This window comes from Mauremys mutica, chromosome 4, assembly GCF_020497125.1.
Source record: "Mauremys mutica isolate MM-2020 ecotype Southern chromosome 4, ASM2049712v1, whole genome shotgun sequence".
NCBI lineage: Eukaryota > Metazoa > Chordata > Testudines > Geoemydidae > Mauremys > Mauremys mutica.
Window position 1 is genome coordinate 71,325,998 of NC_059075.1, and position 16,695 is coordinate 71,342,692.

General features: G+C 46.4%; 2 protein-coding genes across 12 annotated transcripts in view; one reads left to right on the top strand and one right to left on the bottom strand.

The window, feature by feature from the left end:
• C1QTNF4 (C1q and TNF related 4) overlaps positions 1-5,523 on the top strand; it is a 52,223-nt gene extending 46,700 nt beyond the window's left edge. For 10 of the 11 annotated variants that reach the window (XM_045012740.1, XM_045012741.1, XM_045012733.1 and 7 more), the window contains one exon: positions 3,558-5,523. In XM_045012740.1, the coding sequence (XP_044868675.1) occupies positions 3,560-4,678 (1,119 nt within the window). In that variant the 5' untranslated portion in view covers positions 3,558-3,559 and the 3' untranslated portion in view covers positions 4,679-5,523. Of the gene's footprint in view, positions 1-3,463; positions 3,484-3,557 lie in introns of those variants that run through there. The other variant, XM_045012743.1, reaches the window with a different exon arrangement.
• Positions 5,524-7,188: 1,665 nt separating this feature from the next.
• On the bottom strand, positions 7,189-14,205 carry FAM180B (family with sequence similarity 180 member B). The gene is made up of 3 exons (XM_045015683.1): positions 13,868-14,205; positions 11,565-11,644; positions 7,189-8,353 (listed from the first exon to the last, which is right to left on the bottom strand). Exons 1-3 carry the CDS (start codon positions 13,953-13,955, stop codon positions 7,910-7,912), a joined length of 612 nt encoding a protein of 203 aa, XP_044871618.1. The 5' UTR covers positions 13,956-14,205; the 3' UTR covers positions 7,189-7,909.
• Positions 14,206-16,695: the final 2,490 nt, after the last annotated feature.

A 16,695-nucleotide genomic window follows, 5' to 3' on the forward strand; every position in this document is an offset into this window, starting at 1 on the left:
ACATCCTCTGCAGAGAAGATTGATGCAAAGAATTAATTTAGCTTCTCTGCAATAGGTTTGTCTTCTTTGTGTGCTCCTTTAGCACCTAAATTGTCCAGTGGCCCCACTGATATTTTAGCAAGCTTCATGCTTCTGCTATGTACTTACATATTTTTTTTGCTGTTTTAGTTTTTGTGTCTTTTGCTAGTTGCTCTTCATATTCGTTTTGTACCTGCATAATTATACTTTTACACTTGAGTTGCTAGAGTTTGTTCCTTTCTATTCTCCTCACTAAGATTTGACTTCCAAGTTTTAAAAGATGTCTTTTTGTTTCTAATCACCTCTTTTACTCTGTTTAGCCATGGTGGCATTTTTGGTCCTCTTTACTGGTTTTTTTACTTGGGGTATACATTAAGCCTCTACTATGATGTTTTTAAAATTAGAAATTAGAGCATGTTTTGTGCAGTTTAGTTTGTTCCATGTTCTTCATTCCTTTTGCTGCACTATGGTGTCTCAAACCTCTTCTCCCATTCTTCCCCATGGGCCACTGTTCCTTAGTGCGATAGACTGCTTCAAGGCAACACTGTATCTTTGTCCCCCTGTATTTGATTGGTTTTCATAGTGCGCTTCTATAATGACACCACATATGCCAACGCTATCAGTGATAAGGGAGGGTAGAGTGGGTTTGCCAGAATCCTGACTAGTGCCCAAATGCAGTGAGAGTACTGCAGTAGACAGGCTATGTGGCCCTGGAGCTAGAGCTTGTGTGGTCCATTCTGAGGACCTGGGTTCTAGTTCTATGCTGGATCTCTCAACTCACTCCTTAGTTTCAGAGCCTATATCATGAAGTGACTGCAGTGCCTATCACTAGCTTCACACACTGAAACTGTTGCTGCCCTGGCAATCTGCTGGAAAAGTTCAGTTATGCTGAAAGAGATGCCAATGTGGGTTTAAATTTAATACCAGAAGACCTATTGGAATAGTGGGTGGGCATTCTAGTTGTTCCTAGCTGAGAATCTTGCAACGACAGCATCCGAGTTCAAGAAAGGATGCAGTATACTTCTGTTTAGTGTGGCAATGTAGCTGGCTGAAGACTTTCTGATTGTGTCATGGTGATATGGTGAGGTGTGTTCCAGCTTAATTAGCCATTAGTATTTTGGTATCAGTGCCCCCCAGACACTTTCTAAATGATTTTAAATAGAAAAATAACCTAAATAATCCTGAGAGTGGTGAGTGGGAGTTGTCACAGAAATAACACATGCTGTTGGAAACACAGCATAATTAACTACTTTATTTAAATAATTTACTAGTGAGTTATTGGGAAGAGCTAATAAAGTGAAATCTGAAACTTTGCTGCAGCTGGTTATGTCCACACTGTGATCAAATACCTGTCACTGGCCTGGGTCAGCTGACTTGGGCTCTTGGGGCTTGGTTTGAGGGGCTATAAAATTGCAGTGGAGACATTTTGGGCTTGGGCTGGAGCCTGGGCTCTGAAACCCTTTCCCCTCGTGTCCAAAGTTACCTTTTCACAGAGAAATCTGCTTTGGAATTGAAATTGGGCAGTTGTTTGAGGCAACATAAGGTCAGAATTCACTGAAGAGTTTATTAAACTGATAAAGTCCCTTTGTGTGTCTTTTGCCAGAGGGGCTGTCACTGGCCGATCCTCTGACTCCCAAATGCACTGAGTCAGCCGTGGAGTACAGACAGCACATTAGAACCATGCTGGTTAATGTAGCTGATGACAGAAAAGGATTCAGCGTTTCTTTCATTCCCATTCCAAATACAAGTACGGATGCCACAGTCATGGTACTCAGTGCAGTCACCTTTATACACAGGTTGTGTATGTCTACACTGCAGTAACACACCCCCAACTGGCCTGTGTCAGCTGACTCAGGCTCACAAGGCTCAGGCTAGGGAGCTATAAAATTGCAATGTAAACATTCGGTCTCAGGCTGGAGTATGAGCTCTGGGCTCTGCCTCTCCTGAACTGGTTCCCACAACCACTACATTCAAATCCCTCACTTGAAACTAACTTCTACCATGATGCTTACAAAAAATAATCAACCAATGGCAAGTCTGGGGGGCAGCTTGGGATAATTTTTATATATAACAAATTGATGTAAGATAAATGAATATATCTATTTTAATAAAAACATTTAACCCTGGCCTATCATCAGTTTAAGCATTCTGCAGTACATGGTCTTTCTTTCACCTCCCTTTGTCTGTTAATTTGTGAGCTCTTCAGGGAAGGGAGTGTCTCTTCTTCTATGTCTGTACAGCACTCAGGTGGTACTGCAGTGTAAACAACATTAAGGATATATCTACACTGCAATGTAAGCCCAGGGTTAGTAGAACTCAGGTTAACAGACCCTGGGTTTGTTAACATAGGATTTGAGCATCCTATACTTATTTGTTAGGTTAGGAATTGTTAAACCCTGGGTCTCAGTTTAGGGCTCCAGTGTCTACATTGCATTATATGGGCCTGAGTCCAACCACCCATATCCTAGACTTTCTAGTGCCCTCCCAAAGTGTGGCTGCTTTAACTCTATGTTCTTGATGCAGTGTGGGAAAACTTGACTGTCTGCTAAGCTTGACTGTCTAGAGCAGTGGTCTCCAAAGTGGGGTGCGCAAGAGGATCCTTGCGGGTGCACGGCAGGAGGAGCGTTTTTTGTGTGTGTGTTTTTTTTTTAACCATGATTAAAAAAAGTTTGGAGGCCACTGGTCTAGAGGACAAAGAAAATTGGCCTGTGGGATTGTGAGATACTTTTGGTGGACTCCTAGAGCATGAATCCAGTGTGGCTGCATCTACACTGCAAAGCAATAGGGTTTGAACCCTGATCCTGGCATGAATCAGGCTCAGACCCTCCACCCCATGGGGTCCTGGGACTTTAGGTCTAAGCCATGGGTTAGCGCAATTTGTGTGTAGAGAATGGGAGTTAGGGCCTGAGTTTGAACCCTATGCTTACATTGCAGTGTAGATATAAGTAGGATGTCTAATTAACAGCATCCACCAACTTCCCTGGCTTACAGTTCCCACACCCTTTGAAGCAACCAGTGCTGTATCAGGCCCTTTGGCTAATCTTGCACAGCGACATCTGCATGGTAATCTCTAGACCATATGTTCCTCACCTGCATTTTAGCATAGTACAAGGCTTATGCTGGGTAATGTTGCTTCCTAGTCATAGCATCTCAATCCTGTAACTAAAAGTGTTTCCAGAAGGAGACCTCCCAGAATCCTGATGAGGGTTGAGATTTCAGTGCACCGTGAGCTGCAGAGCTCCATGTAGTTACCCCTGAAGGCTGCCAAGCTCTCAAAGCAAAGGGATTTTTAGGCCTCTGAGCATAGGACTAGAAGCTCCACCTCTGGCTGCAGACAGCCCTGGGATCTGAATTGAGTCATGGTCCCAGGTCGTAGTTAGCGCGTCTGTCTTCACTCACACTGATCAGAGATGGGACTCAGGACTCAACAAAGCCTGACACAGGCCCTGGAGTCTATGTAACAAGGTACAGTTCTGGGTTTCACTTGGTGTATAAGTTGAAAATACTTACGCTAAAATGTGTTCCCTTTTTCTTTTCAGATATGATGATGGCCCTGAAAGCTAAGCTCCTGTTTAGCTTCCTCTGCCACATGGCCTGTACCCTTGTGTATGGCTACCCCACTGATCCTGGGACTGAGTTCCGCTCTGCTTTCTCTGTGGCTAGAACCAGCAGCATGGAAGGGAGCATTGAGATGGTCATCACCTTTGACAAGGTCTATGTGAACATTGGCAGTGACTTTGATCCCAAGGCTGGGTTGTTTAGGTGTCGGATCCCTGGGGCTTATTACTTCTCCTTCACAGTTGGGAAATACCCCAAGAAAAACTTGTCTGTCATGCTGATGAGAAACAAGAATGAGGTGCAAGTCATTGTGTATGATGAGCATCACCGTAAGGAGCGGAAGGTGGCTAGCCAGAGTGCCATGCTGCAGCTGGACTATGGAGATACAGTCTGGCTGCGTTTACATGGGGACCCCAAGTATGCCCTCTACAGCAATGCGGGCCCATACACAACTTTCAATGGGTATCTTATCTATCCAGATACTTCTGCCTACTTCCAAAATGGTGTGGTCTCTCAGGAGCTGGGGGGAGCTGCAGGGCTGCCCCATCCAGCTATTCATCAGCTTTCAGGAGAGCAGAACGAAGCCTCAGAGGGAAACATGTTGTCCGATCAGCCCACTAGAGAACGAGATCCTCGCTCTGCATTTTCTGTTGCTCGCTCACAAAGCCTCCTGGGAACAGATGAGAAACAAACCCAGCATGAGCCAATCACATTTGACATAGAGTTTGTGAACATTGGAAGGGATTTCAATTCCTCAAGTGGCATCTTCTTGTGCCGCGTGCCAGGCGCATATTACTTCTCCTTCACCATTGGCAAAATGCCTTTTAAGACCATGTCAGTGAAACTTATGAAAAACCACAATGAGGTTCAGGCCATGATCTATGATGACAACCACTCCAAGAGGCGAGAGATGCAAAGCCAGAGCATTATGTTACCTCTGCACTACGGAGACACTGTCTGGCTCTACAGCCACCAGCATGATGGCTACGGTGCCTACAGCAACCATGGCAAGTACATCACCTTCACAGGGTTCCTTATCTATCCGGAGGCTCAGCCAAAGCCACCCCCAAGTCCCACTTCCCCCACGAGGTCAAAAATCTAAATGCAGGTGTGAAAGGAACATAAGAGAAGCCAAGATGCAGTGGACTTGGGTGCAAGTCCTGGCTGGACGTCACCCTCTACATGACAATGTTAAAGAGCATGCTAATGTGTGTCCAGTGCTTTCCTTATGCTGCACGCTCATATCCTGGCTGCAGGGCCATTGCTGTTTCGATCTTTTATCTGTAGAATGATCTTTGCAGGGGGTAGTGTATGTCCAGTGTTACCGTTCAATTTAAGCATAAAGCATGAGGTAGTTTGGTGGCAGGGGTAGTGAAATGAGCTGTTGTGATTCAGGGAGCCACTGCAGAAATGCTGGGAGACCTACTGAAGACAACCCCGCCAGAAGGCACAGCATCTGGTAACATTCCTTGCACATCCAAGGGAGGCCTGCGGGAGAGAAAATGTAATTGAAATGAATTTAATAAAAGTAAAAAAATAAAATGTGCAGGGTTTGCAGAAACATACATTTTTTGTTTAGATGCTGGACTTGTGTGTATAGAACTGCCTGCGACACTGATTCTGGGCAGGAGAGAGGCTCTGATATTGTGTGAACTATTGCATGTGTTTGTGTTGTGAAGACTGTTAAGCAGAGTTAGATTGTATGTCACTGTGCCAGAGTGTATGTATTTTGTGGGAGGTCAGGGAATTGCGGGAGGAGGTGCCAGAGTGTATGTATTTTGTGGGAGGTCAGGGAATTGCGGGAGGAGGTATCCAGTGTTGCCAATTCTTATGATTTTATTGCAAATCCCATGATACAGTGTCTGATGTTTTGCTTAAAGCTTCAGCTGCTGAAATCCACAGATTGTGTCTGTCTGTCTGTGAATCCCAGTTTTCATAATAAAACTCTCCACTAAATTTCTAGCTCTTGTGGTTATGGAGAAAAGTTTGAAAACATGAATCAAGCATACCCTAAGGCTCCTAAACAAGAAGGCAAATAAAAATAACCCAAAATGTGTATTATTTTTTTAAATATCCTGATTTTGTGGGTGCCTGGCTCATGATTTTTGAACATTTGGGGATGGCAGTGGTCTGAATGTGTATGGCGATACTGCCTGTATTGAAATCTACCATTGCCAAGAAATGGGCACTCTTAACGTTATAGCGTGACGACTTCATAACACAACATTTTGTTTCCTTGTTGCTCTACCTAACCCTGCCTTAGGGGGAAGCCACCACCATACTTCTAAGGTATAAGAGGTGATTTCAGTGTTCATGCTCTCATAGTCCTTGCCTTTGCTCCACACTGTGTCCCAGTGAGCCCCACTCCTGTTATAGAGGGACCAGTGTGGGTGGCACTAAGATTGCAGAGGATTGGGGGCAGTGGCAGCACAGTAGTATGAGAGGTGGTGGGAACCCAAGAGTTCAGTGGAGCAATGGATATTAGGGGGCTCCTCAGAGCTACGGGATTAATGTCTTGTGTGAGATCTGTGTTCAAATGTTGGCTTGGTTCCCAAATTCAATAAGGTTTTATAGGTCTCTGCCTAAACTTTGGCTGAAACTTGCCATCATCTTGGCTTCATTCACAGTCTTTGTTCAAGAGGAGACAAAGCCTCTAACCTAACCACCCATGAAAACTCTAATCCCAGACAGTACCTCCTTATCTGAGGTCCTCTTATCAAATGCCATAGTCTCAACCAAGAAAGATGCACCTCACCTAGGGTCCTTACTTAAACCTTAGCAATATTGTAGTCTCAAATTTTTCACCCTCTTGTGAAACCCAAACCCAGTCTTATGTTCATTTCAATTTATCTACCTCAATCTATATTCATTTGCAAGACCCCCCATGGAAATCTTACCCCTACAAGACTAAGTGACTTCCATAAATGGGTGAAGGTTTGGGATTAGGGGTCTACAAAGACGTGTAGGATTATAGCGTGAGGCAGCATTTATATTTTATTTCTGGTTTCCAGGAGTTGGAATGCAAATAAGACCCTGGTCCCAATTTCTACACTCTTTGCAAGATCTATGCCTTGCAAACTCCCTGTTCTCCTGTAAAATTGTAACTCTGACCTTTAAAATCATTCTCCGTGCCCCAAAACCTACATCTTGCTTCTGGGCCTGTCATTATTGGGTTATTGCATCTCATCTCCATCTGTCAGATAATGAGAGAGAAAAATATAAACTAGGTTCAAAGTTAATTGTTGCTGTTGGGAATGTCATTTTCTGCATGCATTTCTGAAAGTGGCTCCTCTGTGGAAGTTGCGAGTCTAGTAAAACTGTGTGGGAAGTATGACCCTAACCATCAAAGCGCGGGCTGTAGAGGCTCAGGATTAGTGCATCTACAGTATAAATGGGAGGGCCAGCACAAACCAAGAAACCAATACCAAATAAAACTCACCTGGACTAACTGAATTTATGTTGCTAATACCATGCTGCAGGGAGTATGACAAGGAAGCATAATTGAGCTCTACATTGATTAAATTCCTGATTATAAAAATAATGATTGCACATACACAGTACTGTTCCAATTACTTTATTTGTAAAGAACCACAGATGTAGAAGACGACTCTCTAGAAGAGGTAAAATCTGCTGAACAAATAACTGGATCCCTGCCCTCAAAAGTTTAGTAGATGAGAGACAAGCAAATACCCATTCTGTACTAATACAAAGTGGGGAATGATATCTATACCAGAAGGGTTCATGGAATCAGTACATTTTCAGGAGTTTTTGGAAGGAAATGGGTGCACATTACTTGGGAAACTGTTCCAGGCACCTGGTATGGGATGACAGATAAAATGAGTCAGAACTTAATATGAATCACCGCACAGTGTAGCCACCTATAAAGTGGAACACAGCAGCTGTATGAACAGCACAGCTATGCTGTACAGTGAGTTACTGTAGTAAAGGAAAAATACTATATCCAACTGCAACCATGGGGAATTTAGGGAGGCAAAATGGAATTACTTGAGATGGAATTCAGCCATTACAGGCTAATACCTGGACTTCTGGAAAAAGTGCTGTGACATCTCTAATGGCCATCAGTGATCAAGGCAGAAGTGCATCTCAGAAGTGTGTTTTCTATGGAGATCCTAGGGAGACATCCCAGGCCTTGTTTCATATTTAAAGATGGGACAATAGCTGGTTGGATAAATGCCTGGAATGTTGCCAGTACAATACAGAAAGCAAAAGAGGAAGAATGGTGGCACTTTTGCACAGTAACCAGCATAATCTGGGATGACTGGCAGCATTCAGAATAACAAGAATGCAATTGAATCTCATCATGTCAGTCTCCTTACTCAGTGCCTCTCTTCATCATGGCCAGGTTGGAATGATATGACTTTTTCAGTGAGGTTAAATAAAAAGGCTTCTCCTTCCAGGGCCAGGAAGCCAGGAGAGTGGAATTTGCAGGGCAGAATCCCTTGCAGAGATCATGGAGGATTTCATCAACTAGTTGAGAAAAGAAACTAATCCAGATATTTTTGTCCAGGCCCTGAATGGAGCGAATCTGATAAGCGCAGTAAACGCTGGTGAAGAGAAGCTGATCGAACTCTACTAGACTCAGAGGGGCATCTGCCTGTGAAAGATGTTTCAGCTGCTCCTTGATCCCTTCTGATGTCTTGGGAACCTGGTGCTGGAAGATCTGGAGAAATCGCTTTGCTGAGCGCAGAGAGGCCAGTTCCTCATCCTGCAGCCTGATTGTCTCGTTAGCCTCAATCTCCAGTCCTTCCCAGAGCAACTGAAAGAGAAGGGCAGTATGAGAGCAGGAAGTCTAGGGCCAACCACTGTCCTGCAGCTGTGGGTCCCCTGCAGGGATTATGAAGAGATCTGCCACTCCTAACAAGTCCAGGATTGTACAAAGGAAGTCAGGGTAGGGGGATGTGTAGGGTATGAAATACAATATGCAAACACGATTGCTAAAGGTAAAACCATGTACATTTGAACAAACAAATGAGATTTTGTTTTCAGACTCCTGCGTGTCTGCCTCCCACCCTATCCTTGACTTCCCCACCCAGTTCCTCTCATCTGACCTATTCTTCCTTTCTAACAGGACCGGCTCCAGGCACCAGTGAAGGAAGTGCCTGGGGCGGCCAATAGAAAGGGGCGGCAGTCCATCCGTTCATGGGGCGGCACGTCCGGGTCTTCGGTGGCAGGTCCTTCACTCTCTCTGTTCCTCTTCGGCAGCAGCTCAATCGGGTTTATCTTTTTTTTTTCCCCCTTCGCCGCTTGGAGCGGCAAAAAAGCTGGAGCCGGCCCTGCTTTCTCATCCCGTAGTCCCCCTGCCTCCTATGGTGCTCTTCTCTCGCCTCCCCTCCCCACATTCCCCTGCATCCAACAACATCTCTGTCCAGCCTGTATATGTCTGACTCCTTCTTGGTCTCCCTTCTGGGGCTTCTACATTATCCTCTTTATCCCCCTCCCTCACTCCTCGCTTCATTTCCTCCTCACAGCAACCTGCCTGATCATATTAGCCAACGGAAGCCTGGCTTCCAAACCATTCAAAATAAGGAGAGAGGGTGGCTAATTTTATTATGGGGGGAGAAGGGAAATCACAGAGAAGTTATTGCTAAGAGCCTGAGCAGCTTAAAACCAGCCCCTAAAATCATGAGTTGAGGTAGTATCACAAGGGCTGGCACTGCTTTAGCCCTATCTGACATCTTTGGGCAGCACACCTCCTCTTCCCTCCCTCTGAAGGCCAGCTCCCCTCCTTCCTTCCCTAACTTGCTCCCTGACGTTCCCTGTTTCTGTCTCTTGCATGGCACGTCTCTGTGTTCGTCAGCGATGCAGACAGGTTTTTTCATATCGGGGAGCAAGAGGGAAAAAAAACGCGACTGTTGACTAACGCTTTAATGAGTTTTGTAGCGACTAAATTTGTCCACTGTTAATGAGCTTCTGTTCCAAACTCAGAGTTTCCTTTGTCAATGCAGTCTCTACATTTGGAGGTGGGAGATGGATGCCTCTCCTCAAGCCTCCAGTTTCTCTGTTCCATGTATCCTCCTCTCCACCTTGTATCTCCTCCACTTTGTAGCTGGCCTTTCCCCTTAGCTTCGGGGAAGCCAGACAGCATCTGCGGCTTTATCCTACGTCCTGCGCAGCAGGCACAGCTGTTAGCTCCTGGATGTTCTGTATATTGTAGCTGTGTCCTCTCTCCCTGGGCAGAGACGGAGTTCAGCTCTCCCTGCCTTTCCCCCGTCCTAGGGAGCAGGGCAGGGCGCATCACGCTGGTCTGTGCCCCTTCCCTGCTCTGGGAGGGAGCGGGACCGGCTCTGTCCCCGCGGCTGGGGGAAAAGTGACACTGGAACATGCTGCTTTGGGCAGGGGACAGAGTCTGGGCCTCTGCCTACCTCGCAGCTCCGCCCGCAGGCTGTCCCGCCCGGAAAGGCCAGAATTCCTGCCCCTCTCGCCCTGCCCACAACAGGATGCCTTCCCCTGGTGCATCCCCCTGGCTCCCCGCTCCCGGGCGGCTTCCCCGAGGGATGGGGCGCGGGGGGGGGGGCTCAGCCCTATCATGAGGGAGGGGGAGCAATGGATGCTAAAGTCAGAGACGGAACAATTCTTGCAGGGGCGATGTTGTCTCTGTGGGAGGGAGCTGTACGGCCTGGCCCTGCACACAGGGGCGGGGAGTGCGGGGGGGAGCTGCACGGCCCCGCACACGGGTGGGGGGGGGGAGGGAGGCTGTGGGAGCTGCACAGCCCCATCCCCATGATTTCTCCTTACACACTCAGCCTGTCCTCTCCGGCAGAGAGGCACAGGCAGCACAGGGCGAAGAGCCCGGATCCAAGCTGTGTCCTCGCTGCGGGATCCTCGCTGCCCAGTACCCCGACTCCTGGTGGAAAGTCTGCACTTCGCTACAGTGCTGCCCAGAGCAGGCCAGCCCCGAGGATGGTGACCGCCCTTTGGGACAATCATCGCTGGAAATGCGGTTCCGCTCGCGGCAGCTCCGTGCGCTGTCACTCTCCCTGCACGCTGCCCCAGCACAGGCTCCACCTGGCCTCCGTCCGGAGCGCGCAGTGATTTTATCCATCTGTCCACCATCAGCCCAAAGGTGCCACCTTGTGGGACATGTTGTGATGACTGGAGGCTTTGCTTTTGTGTACATCTTATTAGAGAGACAAGGAGGGTGAGGTAACATCTTTTATTGAGCCAACTTCTGCTGGGGAGAGGGGCCTGAAGAAGAGCTGTGGGTGTATTAAAATATATTATCTCACCCCCCCCCTTGTCTCTATAATATCCTGGGACCAACCCTGGCTTCAGCAACATGGGGTATCCCCTGTTGTCCCCTCAGGAAGTTCAAGGACTGTGCTGACCAGGAAGCCAGGTAAGTCTACCCCTTAACCCTGGCACCAAGCTGGCTACTTCTGTCCTTGCTCAGTGGGCTCCTTCCTATTTGCTTTCTCTCAGTTCATTTGAAAAAGTATTCCTACCGCAGTATGGCCTGTCCCATTCACTTATTACTCCCCTACTCACCCCTCTAGAAGTGCCATAATTAAACCTTCCTTCCTCAGAGCATAAGCCAACCACTAACTGACAGGGGTTAAGGAAAGTTATTCCATAATTATCAATTGTGAGGTTTCCTCTGAAGCATTTGGTGCTGGCTACCAACAGAGACAGGATGCTGGACTAGTTGGACCTCACTGGTGGAGTGACCAGACAGCAAGTGTGAAAAATCGGGATGGGGGAGGGGGGTTATAGGAGCCTATATAAGAAAAAGACCCAAAAAATGGGACATCTGGTCACCCTACTCACTGGTCTCATTCAATATGGCAGTGACTTTGCTGAGATGTGTACTAAGGCATCTTCTAGAGTCTCCTGAAATAGAAAAACAATGAGAACTAGAGGAACATTTGGGTGTTTAAAGGCAGATTGGGCAGGATCCCCCACCCCTAGCCCTCACAGGAGCTCACACACTCTCATCCTTTCCCACAGGCCCAGAACATAACCCAAATAACCTCTAGCATGATGTTGGCATCCTCCAGCTTGTTATGAAACACATTCACATCAGCATGGTCCTCCGTGTGAAGTTGCCCATCTGGAAAACATTAAACAGCCACAGAGCTTCAGAGAGCAACAGCTTAGCACATCTTCCCTATTGTCTCTCAGTAACCATGTCTGTCTATCTTTGATATTTCTGAGGTGCCTATGCCTCTGGTATCTAAGGGTATAAATATACAGCAGCTGAGAGGTGTAATTCTCAGCATGTGTAGACATACAGCTGATAGCTCTCCTTGAGCTAGTGCTTAAAAATAGTAGCATGGCTGCAGCAGCTCAGGCTAGCCATCCCTGATACCGCCAGAGCCACACCGCTATTTTTAGACAATAACTTGAACAAAGCTAACATGTATGTCTACCCACCCTGGGAATTACAGCTCCCAGCTGCTTTGTAGATGTACCTTAAGTGCCAAAGAGTCTAACCATTGGATTTGGGGGAGCAGAATTGGGGTTTTATTAGGGAGATAGAGCAAGTTCAAGAAAGTGAAGGGAGGGTTTCAGGACATTGACCCCTTACTCCCAGCCAGTATCATTCTGGAGCTGGGATGTTAGGGAGCAAAAGTATCTGCTTTGGTAAGCCTGTGGGAAAACCCTCCGTGCTGGGATTTGTATCTGTCCCATTTGGTCTGAGAAGGATTCTGAACTGATCTCCTTCAGTGACTGTTTTGTAGCATCAGCCTCAAGGAATTCATATTGCGCAGTGAAATGATTAACCATTAGGACACCAGATAATTCCTGGGTGGATGTCACCTGGGGCTTTGGCTCATTTCAAGGGGATTTAAGCTGAGGGAGGTGAACACTGCATCAGGGTGGGAGCGTTTCTGACCACTGAAAGGTAGCACTAACCTAAGATTCTGAGGCACAGCCCTCCCTTGTCTCTTGGCCTGTGTGCTCCCCTTCTACCAGTTCCAGACTCCTTCAGGCCAGAGAGGAGGAAGCAGGGTCATGATGTTGGGTAGGCCAGAATTGGGAGACAACTAGCATAGAACACAGAATTTCTCTGTGCAGAAAAGCGGTGCTGGCAGCAGGGGGAGAGGGAATGGGAGGCTGGCTCTCTTTTTGGGTTGAGGGAGGGAGGGAATCTTCTGGTGTGAGGAGGGAGAAGACAGAGCTGATGTTGGGTAAACTAGCCATAAGTACTCAGCATATCTTTCTATGGGATCCCAAGTGTTAAAATTAGCAGGTGCACATAATAAACAGAAATGTGATTTAATCTTTTAGTTGTATGGTGCTGCTACCAAAACCAGCTTCCAATTTTCCATTCTGGAGGAAAGCTCTCCCTGGGGATGGTAGGAGCTGTTCAGAGATGGATACTGCTTTCCCTTCTGCCTGAGGGAAGGTTCATTTCTCTACACAGCTGCAGACTCCCTGATCAAAGCCAGATGTGCTTTCAGAATGTTAGCTGGGATTCAAGATGCTGTTTCCACCTCCTCAATGCACATTCCAGCAAGGCTTATGGCTCAGGTAAAGATACTGCATCCTCTGAGAGCTGCTTTTCTGGATTTCTCCTAGTGGTTACCTGATTCCCATTTCACCTTCTGCCTATTCTGACCACAGCTAAGTGCACAGATCTCTATAGTGGGGAACATCCAGCCAACTGCAGGGTTTCAGTGAACGAACAGAATAACCCCCAAACCACTCTTACTAATATTTAAAAAATACATTCCAGTGTCAGTGTAGAAGGTAGAGTAAAACATACATAAACAAAACATAACAAGAAATGTATGAAATAATTGGTCCAATAGAAACTGTTCTCACAAGGCTTCCCTCACAGTATTTCCTAATCAACAGCCTTGTAAAGGCACCTGGAAAAACTTTCTTCAGCAGGGGCCAAAGGAGTCTCTCCTCCTGCCTCCAAGTTGTCTGCCTCACACTAACAGGCAGTGGGTTTCTCACCCAGGGGACATCTTGGTATTTCATAGGAAATAATTCAGCAGGTGATCCTCTGATTTTGAAGGATGTAGTGTCAACAAAGACCGTAAGGGCATAAAAGGCATTTGGGGGGACAAATAAGTAGTATATGTCAGGAGTAAAGCACTCTTAACTTCTCTGGAAACAAACTCTGCCATCCCTCTCCCCTCAGTCAGAATAGAGTCTAGCATAGAGCACAATTCATTTGCTCTCTATCACAGAAAGTTGTTTTTGTCAGTACAGCCAGCCCACCGGCCTATTTGGGGAATTAGGTAAAACCCAGCACCAGTGGAACTGCACAAACACATTTGTTTTGCAGAGCAGCCTCCTCCCTTGCAGGTGCACCTCCTACCTCTCTGCCTCCAGGATCCAGCAAACACATAGAGGACCAGTGCTGTCCACAGCCAGGCTCTGAGCTGCAGCTGGAGCAGGAGTGCCATGCCAGGTAAGAGTCCCCACCCGTTCTGTAGATAAATGTCTTGGGTGAACCGAGAACTGTTTACTGTGGCATCTCTTCTCCCTTTCTCTGATCACAGCAGCCTCTGCTAGAATGGATCCTCCCTTCTCTCTCTCTCTCTCTGACTGCAGTCCTGGGAAGGGCTGTTGAATTCTCTGTTCCCAAAGGGTATTTTCCATTGCAATCTGGAAACTTAAAGACTTTGTTGTTTGTTTTTTGGCAGAATTCTTAAAGCTTCTTTTCCAAATTCTGATTTTTCCACCTAAGTATGTTAATGGGAAGTTTCTAATTCCAAGGGATTTTCCATTTAAACACATGTGAAAAACTGGAGTTTAATCTAATTTCCCTGTAGAGTGTGGATACCCACCCTCTCCTCCCTCCCCTGCCCCTCCCATGCTTCTCCTAAGCTCCTTGGCTTTCTTTTAAATTTTCCATTTACTGAGTTTGGAATTTTCAAAACAATCTTGAAATGTCACAGCACAATGGGGCTGGCAGTCTGTATAGGCTCCACAGCAGGTCAACAGCATCCAAGATATACAGGCTGACAAAGGAAAGGTCATTCTTTCTTTCCAGGAGAAACACTCCTGGAGGGAAAGTTTAGTACAATGATCTGTCACACAACAAAGACAAAAGCCAATCAGCCTTCAGCTAACTCACTGCCCACTGTGTGACTGACTTCTGCATCACAATAAACAAAGCCAGCCTTCAGTTTTGTAGTTATTTATACAAAATCCCACCTAGATCCCTCCCCAGCTATTACTGGGTCTCTACCCCTGTGCACCCCTGATAGCCCCTTTCCTCATTTACAATCCCACTCAGGTTAAGGCTATGTGGCCTCTGGAAAAAGAAAAAAAAAAACCTCTCCCCCCTAGGTTAGGAAGACAGGAAGTAGAACTTTCTTAGCAGGAAGATGAAGGATTCCACTCTGCTGTAGATGCTGCCACCAGAATCAGTTAGACTATTGTTCTGAGGCTCAGAGCTAACGCTCTGGCTGATGGTTTGGGTCTGAGCATGTAGCGCAGGGCCTTATGCGCTGCATGGCCCTAGAGCTGCCACTGGCAATGAATGTGGTTGCATTTAGCTACAAAGGTAGATACCACTCAATGGAAAAGGTATTTGTGATCCACAGAAAATCCAGTGGCTTAGGAATTGGGAGGCTCAGAATCTCTCTCCTGAGGGATCTGTTTTGGATTTCTGAAGTCAGGCTACTTTTCCTCACTTGCTTCAGCTCCAGTTACTCCTCATTAAACTCTTTAACCTATGATGGGATCTCTCAACCTTTTTTGGAGAGTGCACACCTCCCCTTCGCCATTACATCCTCTGCTTGCAATAACTACAGCAGTTGCTGGCATACAAAATTAGTGTTAGGAAAATATTTAGGTGATTTTAACGCAATTTAGCACTGGGGGGGAAGTTGGCAGTATGTGACCAGGTAGTTCCCTGTGGAGCACCAGCAACTTCTCCACATATTGGTTTGAGAACTACTGCCGCAGGAGGGTATTTAGTTATAGTTTATATTTTTTCTTTGTTGATTTCAAGACAGAAGCTCAGGTAAAGCTAAAAGCATTCTCTGGCTGCTCCTCTTCTGCACATCTGTAAATTAGAGTTGACCAGATCACTGCACTGGGCTTTGCTCTGCTAATTCATGCTAGAATAGGTCAGGGTCAGTAGTAATTCCAAAGCATTTCAAAGTTAGTTGTTGTGAAGAAAGTTGGTCTGTTCCTCCAGTGGGATCTACCAGTGTCTACTAGGGCTTTGAAGACACCTGAGCCCTGGACAACTTTGGGTTCATGCTCACCAGTGGAGGAAAAATGTACATTTCCCACAGAACTTGAAATATTTCAAGGCAATGCAAATCCATCTCTCACTGGTCCAACCAACATTAGGTCATGACTCTTCTCCCTTATTGTTACATAGTTCCCCTTCCAGCTCCACCAACACTTTAGCCACTAGTCTGAGTAGCACTAAGTGAGGCCTTGTAGGCCAAGGATAGTATGGATGAGTGAGTAGGCTGCAGCTACAAGCATGGCTTTACACTGTCATAAACCCCCAGCTTTCTCTCACCAGAAGGGATTTGGCCCCAGTCATAACCCTAGTTTCCTCAGTAAATACTCTGGATAGTCAAAAGCTTTTCCTTAAGCCAAGTGCTGTGCTCTGACTCCATTAGGATAGCTGTTTGGACTCTACCACTGTCCTTTAGCAGTCCCAGCATTATGTCTTAGCTTGGCAGGGCCCTTCACTTCTTATCGATTTCACTCAAGCTCCCCACTCCCACTTATGCAAAAGTTTTCCTTCTGTTTCACTGACCACACCTCATTTTTCTGGCTTATCACAGTAGCCTTTTGATAATGTTACAACTTTGTGGGGTTGCAGCAGGGAGCGTGCTTTGTGAAGTGCTATTTGCAATAATGGATAAACTGCCGAAAACTACTACTTACAGCACAATACATGCTGTCCCATAGCTTTCTATATTCCCACCATACAACAGCACTGGACGTGTTTTATATATCATGTTTCTAGCTGTGGCCACAAGAATATTTTCTACCTAATTAGCTCAGATGGTGGGATGCATAGGCTCAAAGCGAAGCTGGGAATTGTATAAAACCTAGAAAGCCTGTTGACTGCTCTGACTACTGCTTCCCTCTCACAAGAGAAGTCATAACTTTTCATGACTATGCTGAAGACAACTGTCCTTCACTAGAAAAGGCAGCTCTAAGTCAAGT

Excerpts from the sequence above, each read along its gene's own strand:
- FAM180B (XM_045015683.1), bottom strand. The coding sequence starts at position 13,955 with ATGGCACTCCTGCTCCAGCTGCAGCTCAGAGCCTGGCTGTGGACAGCA. Across the intron at positions 11,645-13,867 it reads TGGATCCTGGAGGCAGAGAG|ATGGGCAACTTCACACGGAG; the intron begins GTAGGAGGTGCA and ends AATGTTTTCCAG. Across the intron at positions 8,354-11,564 it reads ATGCCAACATCATGCTAGAG|TTGCTCTGGGAAGGACTGGA; the intron begins GTTATTTGGGTT and ends CTTCTCTTTCAG.